The sequence below is a fragment of the Notothenia coriiceps genome, unplaced genomic scaffold (genome assembly GCF_000735185.1).
Source record: "Notothenia coriiceps isolate Sejong01 unplaced genomic scaffold, NC01 NC01_scaffold00031443, whole genome shotgun sequence".
Lineage (NCBI taxonomy): Eukaryota > Metazoa > Chordata > Actinopteri > Perciformes > Nototheniidae > Notothenia > Notothenia coriiceps.
This window is the reverse complement of record NW_011364144.1, coordinates 1-6690: the sequence shown is the minus strand read 5'-3', so window position 1 is coordinate 6690 and position 6690 is coordinate 1. Positions and strand designations below refer to the sequence as shown.

At 39.3% G+C, this 6690-nt stretch overlaps 1 protein-coding gene across 1 annotated transcript in view; it reads left to right on the top strand.

Moving 5' to 3' along the window:
• LOC104959946 (purine nucleoside phosphorylase-like) overlaps positions 1 to 6202 on the top strand; it is a gene marked incomplete at both ends in the record, with an annotated part of 13242 nt that extends 7040 nt beyond the window's left edge. Inside the window, one exon of the mRNA XM_010787852.1 lies at positions 6123 to 6202. Within this exon, the coding sequence (XP_010786154.1) occupies positions 6123 to 6202 (80 nt within the window). The remainder of the gene's footprint in view (positions 1 to 6122) is intronic.
• Between the last annotated feature and the right edge of the window lie 488 nt (positions 6203 to 6690).

Here is a 6690-nt window from a genome sequence, read left to right as displayed (position 1 = left end):
CACCCTTCAAGAAACAGTTTGCGGGAAAGAGCGAGCGAATATAGAGGGGCGAAAGTGAGGCATGGCTAAAACCTCATGAATCGTGTGTTGGGTGATTTGTGAAGAAAAACTTGCACGAGAGCATGGTGTTAGTAGTAGTAGGTGGCCCTACAATGTATCGGTTCAGAATATACGGGGCGATAGGGATGTGTCCACGTGTTTAATGTTTGCTGTCACGAGGTAACATGTTTGGAAGTGGTGCTGGCTTGCAGTTGGTTTTGATTTCCAGGTTGTTGTGTAGTCGTTGTGTGGGTGGGTCGGGAGGTTCGGGACCGGTCGTTCCGCGGCGATGTCGGGTGCTATGGAGCGAGAGGAGTGCGTGCGGGACTGCGAGGCGGTGGAAAGGTGGAAGGGCAGCTGGGCGTGTCGGAGCTCGGATGCAGGAGGGGCGCGGTGGGGTACGCCAGGGTGGGGGGCCCGAACTTGTGGAAATGCCAGGGATGCGCTGAGGCCGGGCGGCTCGCTGGCAGCCAACTGGAGGTGGGGAAGCGCTGTCGGTTATGGATGTCAAAACACGTGGGCAAATGGACCGATGATTGGCAGTCGGATGTTGTCGTCAAGGAGGCCTTGCAGCGTAAATAGAAGGAAAGGTATATAGGGGGGCGGGGGTGTGCGGATGCCGTCTGAGGGACCGGAGGAACGGCGTTCTGCTAAAGTGTGATAGAGGTCCTCGATTGATCCGATAGTGTGGCGGGCATTGCAGATCATGTTTTCTCCTTGTGGCTGAAATAGGGAAGAACCAGGTTTTTACATCGTGGGTCTGGTGTGGTGTCGGCGAAGTTGTTCGTTTAAACAGTGGAACTTGGAGGGTTAAGAGTAATGCAACTGTTGTGGAGCAAGTATCGAACTGAAAATACGGCATGGAGAGAAGTATTCTGAGTAGTGACGGTTCACGGTGGAACTGGTACAGGGGAGACAGTGGGTCGAGTAGTTTTCGCAAGTCGCGACGCAGTATGGTCAAGGGAAGTAGGGCCAGACAGACAAAGGATAGGAAAAGATTGTGGTGAGGCTGTGTGGAAATTATTGGTTGGTAAGGTAGGTGTAGGCAGATCCAAGGATAAAATGGTGCATTGTGTCTGTAAAAAGAAAGGTACCTCGAATGGCCGAACATTTGTAGAAGAAAGAGGTGCTCTCAAGGAGTGTTTGAAGATAAGATGGGTGGAGAAGTAATCGAAACGAAAAAACAGCAAATCCGTCAGCATGTTGGTGAGGAGCGGGGGGGGCGGGGGGTTTTTTTTTTTTTTTTTTTTTTTTTTTTTTCTTTTTTTTTTTTTTTTTTTTTTTTTTTTTTTTTTTTTTTTTTTTTTTTTTTTTTTTTTTTTTTTTTTTTTTTTTTTTTTTTTTTTTTTTTTTTTTTTTTTTTTTCTTTTTTTTTTTTTTTTTTTTTTTTTTTTTTTTTTTTTTTTTTTTTTTTTTTTTTTTTTTTTTTTTTTTTTTTTTTTTTTTTTTTTTTTTTTTTTTTTTTTTTGTTTGTTTTTTTTTTTTTTTTTTTTTTTTTTTTTTTTTTTTTTTTTTTTTTTTTTTTTTTTTTTTTTTTTTTTTTTTTTTTTTTTTTTTTTTTTTTTTTTTTTTTTTTTTTTTTTTTTTTCTTTTGTTTTTTTTTTTTTTTTTTTTTTTTTTTTTTGTTTTTTTTTTTTTTTTTTTTTTTTTTTTTTTTTTTTTTTTTTTTTTTGCTAGTTTCATTCAATTAATAATTTGTTCTCTTATTTTATTTATTTAATATAATTATTTCTATATGTTGACTTGTTTGCAATCATATTCTATTTAGTTGACTATGGTTGACCTGTGGCGATTTTTATTGAAATGTTTTTTTGGCTGTTTAGATGGTATTGCTGCATCTGGGACACATGGCCGCTGTTGAGACTGTAATGACATAGTGAACATTTTATAGCATGATACACAGTGACAGGAGATTCCATGACTGTTAACGATGTGAACCATGCTTTGGGACCTGCACACAGCTTACATAGGAGTGGTAAACAGTGACGAGTCCTATAACCCGGCAAATTGAATAGTGGTAGCATTCCAAGTAGCAATACCTGCTGCTTCTCAATTGATATTTCATCTGCATAGGATTTTGGAGTATATGCTGGAGATGGGTGGTGTGGTGTTTGTGCACCAATGTTGTGGAGACGGAGTGACTGGTGGCGTTTTGTTCTACGACATATACATCAGCAGTGACCGAGTACTGGTGATTTTTGAAGAGTATTTACGTGTCCAGAAGGCAACGATCCGTTGTTAACAGTGTTCGGATTAACGCGTTACTGTAATGCTACTACTCTTTGATGCGGTCATCAATCAGTCTCGGTACTAGTTCTCTATTCCCATTAAGTAACGCCGTTATAGTTACTGGTGATTTAAATGGGCGCGTTATCTGCGTTACATTATGTGGTGGAAACGTGGAACTGATTCTCCAACCTCCACTGCGGATGTAACATTAACAGCGAATTTACAGCGCTGTACTCTCACGGCGTTACTTATGGGAATAGGTGAACTAGTAACCAGAGAGGAGTGATGATTGGTTAACGCGGGGTAACATTTCAGGGTAAGCCAATCAGAGACAGAGTTGGGCGGGTCTTGCCTTATGGAGAAAATACCATGGAAAATAAACATACTCGAACACTTGCTAATGCTAACACATACACACACGGCAACGCTCACCACCAGCACACACACACACACACACACACACACACACACACACACACACACACACACACACACACACACACAACACACACACACACAATGGCAGATGCAAGTATCAGCGAGAGCAGCAGCGCATTTGCAACTTGGAAATATAACCACTATTTTCAATTTGTGGGGATAAAGGACGCAAAAAATATTACGGTAAAATGTAAACTGTGTGCAGGACCGAAAGCATTGTCCACATCGAAAAACAGCAATGCCAATCTCCTGAAGCACCTAAGTAATGTACATNACCTGTTTTGAAAATGCACGGTTTTATTCATCCGGAAAATATCCACTTCGTCTACCCTACCTTCTAGTAATTTACTAATCATAAAGAAGCAGAGCAAAATGTAACGTATGCTATTAAACGAACTCAAGCGTCACCCTAATTAAGATCGAGTATTCACAAAATACAGATTCAAAATTGTACACAGTTGAAGTGTTTGTTTAACATGTTTTGCAAGAGTGTGTCAGGTTCTTGATTTTAAGCAGAACAGGGGAAAACAAAACTTACGGTGAGTGTTTACGTGTTCGGCTACTAACGTACAACGTCCTCGACAACTCTGTAGCCTATCAGCCACTTGTTAACAACCAGTGTTGGGCAAGTTACTTTTTTAAAAGAGGTAAACTAGTTAATAAGTTATTAGTCACTGCTCTAAGCAAGAAAGTAATAGTTACTTTATTAGTTACCTTCAATCTATAAAAGTAACTAGAATTACGTTACTTTACTTTAAAGAAAATAATAATCAAAATACAGTTTTGTGTGTTGTTTTTTGCTGACTAGTTCTCTGAAGGCAACAGACGTTGACCGTGTGCGATGGGCAGCATGTCCGTCGCAACAACATACCTTGGCAATCATATCTATTTAGTTGACTCTGGGTGACTGACTGTGGCGATTTTAAAAAAATCGTTTTTTTGGGCTGTTTAGAATGGTATTGCCTCCATCGGGTCACTGCCGGTGGTTGGAGACGGTGGGGTCTTTGGCGACTAGTTTAATAGCCCATCATGTACATTACTTACGTGCTTCAGGAGATTGGACTTGCCTGTTTTCGATGTGGACAAATGCTTTCGGTTCCTGCACACAGTTTACATTTTACGAATAATTTTTGCGTCCTTTATCCCCACAAATGAAAATAGTGTTATATTTCCAAGTTGCAAAGCGCTGCTGCCTCTCGCTGATCTTGCATCTGCCTTTGTGTGTGGTGTGTGTGTGTGTGTGTGTGTGTGTGGTGTGTACTGTGTTGTGTTGTTTGTGTGTGTGTGTGTGTGTGCCTGGTGGTGGGCGTTGCTGTGTGTATAGTGTTTAGCATTAGCAAGTGTTCGAGTATGTTTTTATTTTCCACATGTTATTTTCTCCATAAGGCAAGACCCGCGCCAACTCTGTCCTCTGATTGGCTTACTTGAAATTGTACCCCGTTAACCAATCATCACTCCTCTCTGGTAACTGTTCACTATTTTCCATGAACTGTGAAGCATCGCTGTATTCGCCTGTAAATTACATCCGCAGGGAGATTCGGTTCATTTCCAACGTTGTCCACCACGTAATGTAACGCAGTATATTTTTTGCGTCCTTTATCCCCACAAATTGAAAATAGTGGTTATATTTCCAAGTTGCAAATGCGCTGCTGCTCTCGCTGATACTTGCATCTGCCATTGTGTGTGTGTGTGTTAACGCGCGGTGTAACTCCTTATTATCAGGGTGTACCAATCAGTCAGACAGAGTCGCTTCAGCTCATTCAAAATGCTGCAGCTCGTGTACTAACCAGACTTAGGGAAAGTGACCACATTACTCGAGCACTGGCTAGCCTTACACTGGCTCCCTATAGAACACAGGATAGAATTTAAAATTCTTCTTCTCCTACAAAGCCCTTAATGGGCAGACACACATCTTACCTTAAAGAGCTCATTATACCCTATTGTCCTACTAGGGCATTGCGTTCCAAGAATGCAGGGTTGTTGGTTGTTCCTAGAGTCTCTAAAAGTACAATGGGAGCCAGAGCCTTTTCTTATCAAGATCCAGGTTTGCACTTGGATCCAGCTATTTCAGTTTTGATTCGGGCCGCAAAAAATATTACGGTAAAATGTAAACTGTGTGCAGGACCGAAAGCATTGTCCACATCGAAAAACAGCAATGCCAATCTCCTGAAGCACCTAAGTAATGTACATGGGGCTATAAAACTAGTCGCCAAAGACCCCACCGTCTCAACCACCGGCAGTGACCCAGATGGAGCAATACCATCTAAACAGCCAAAAAACGATTTTTTTAAAATCGCCACAGGTCACCCAGAGTCAACTAAATAGATTGATTGCCAGGTATGTTGTTGAGGACATGCTGCCCATCGCAACGGTCAAGTCTGTTGCCTTCAGAGAACTAGTCAGCAAAAAACAACACAAAAACTTGTATTTTTATTATTATTATTTTTAAAGTAAAGTAACGTATTACTAGTTACTTTTATAATTGAGTAACTAATAAAGTAACTATTACTTTTTTGAGAGCAGTAACTATAACTATTACTAGTTACTTTTTAAAAGTAACTTGCCCAACACTGGTTGTTAACAAGTGGCTGAATAGGACTACAGAAGTTGTCGAGGACGTTGTACGTTAGTACGCCGAACACGTAAACACTCCCGCTAAGTTTGTTTTCCCCTGTTCTGCTTAAAATCAAGAACCTGCGCTCTTGCAAACTGTTAAAACAAACACTTCAACTTGTACAATTTTGAATCTGTATTTTTGAATATCGATCTTAAGTTGGCGTGACGTTGAAGTTCGTTTATAGCATAACGTTAGCATTTTGCTTCTGCTTTTTATGATTAGAAAATTATAGAAGTAGGGTAGACAAGTGGATATTTTCCGGCTGAATAAAACGTGCATTTATCAAACAGGTTCGTTTTCCAAAGACCTTATTTCCAGCTTTTTTCCAAAATCCGATGGAGAAATCCCATTGCTTTTTTGTCGAGGGAACCCGAGCGCAGCTTACTTCCGGGTAAATACGTCATCCCTGCACCACTCTATGGGCTCAGGAGAAGTTGCTTCCTATGCCCAGTTAGGAATCCAGAGTGTTGTAATTAATCTAAGAAATCTCAGAACGCTAAATCTTTAGAGCATAATCCTCTTTCATTTTGTTGGTTATTACTTTCAGGGTGTGCTCACATTGAATACCTCTTTGACACCATGGTTGTGTTTTCTGAACATATATTTCAAGCAGATAATAGTTGGAGAAATATGACTTAATCCCCTCATTTTAAATGAAGTAAATATTATTTATGAACAAACTGAATCAGATAAACAGTACACTGATATAACCGGCTAAATTATTGAATTACTTTGAACCTTTATGAAAAATGTATAAATGTATATCATTTTTAAACTTGTGTTGTTTTTGTGTGTACAGGTATGAGTACAGCTCCTGAGGTTCTCGTGGCGGTCCACTGCGGTCTGAGGGTGTTCGGCCTCTCTCTGATAACCAACAAGGTGAAACACTGGATCAATACGTCGGTGCTGATGGATTGTGACTGATAACATATCAAAGCTGCAGAACACAATATCACCAATACCTGATTACTACAACGGTTAAGATTTATAGTTTCATTTATTTACTGACAAACCGTTTGTTTATTTGATCAGCAGATTATGTTATATGGAATCGCACATTACCCTATATATTAAGGGATGAAAAGTTATAAGTTATGACAGAGTAATAGATTGATACGATAAATAGATGGATAGATAGATAGATAGATGGATAGATAGATAGATGGATAGATTGTTTTGCATTTTAGCAAATAATTTCTTTTGAACCCAGAATGTAATATTAAATGCATTGATATTTTCCTAAAAAGAAACATAAGTTGGTCTCTTCATATTAACAAATCTGTCATATTAGAAACCATGTCTAAAACAAAAGAATATATTAATTCAATTAAAATGTATTTATAAAGCCCAATATCACAAATCACATT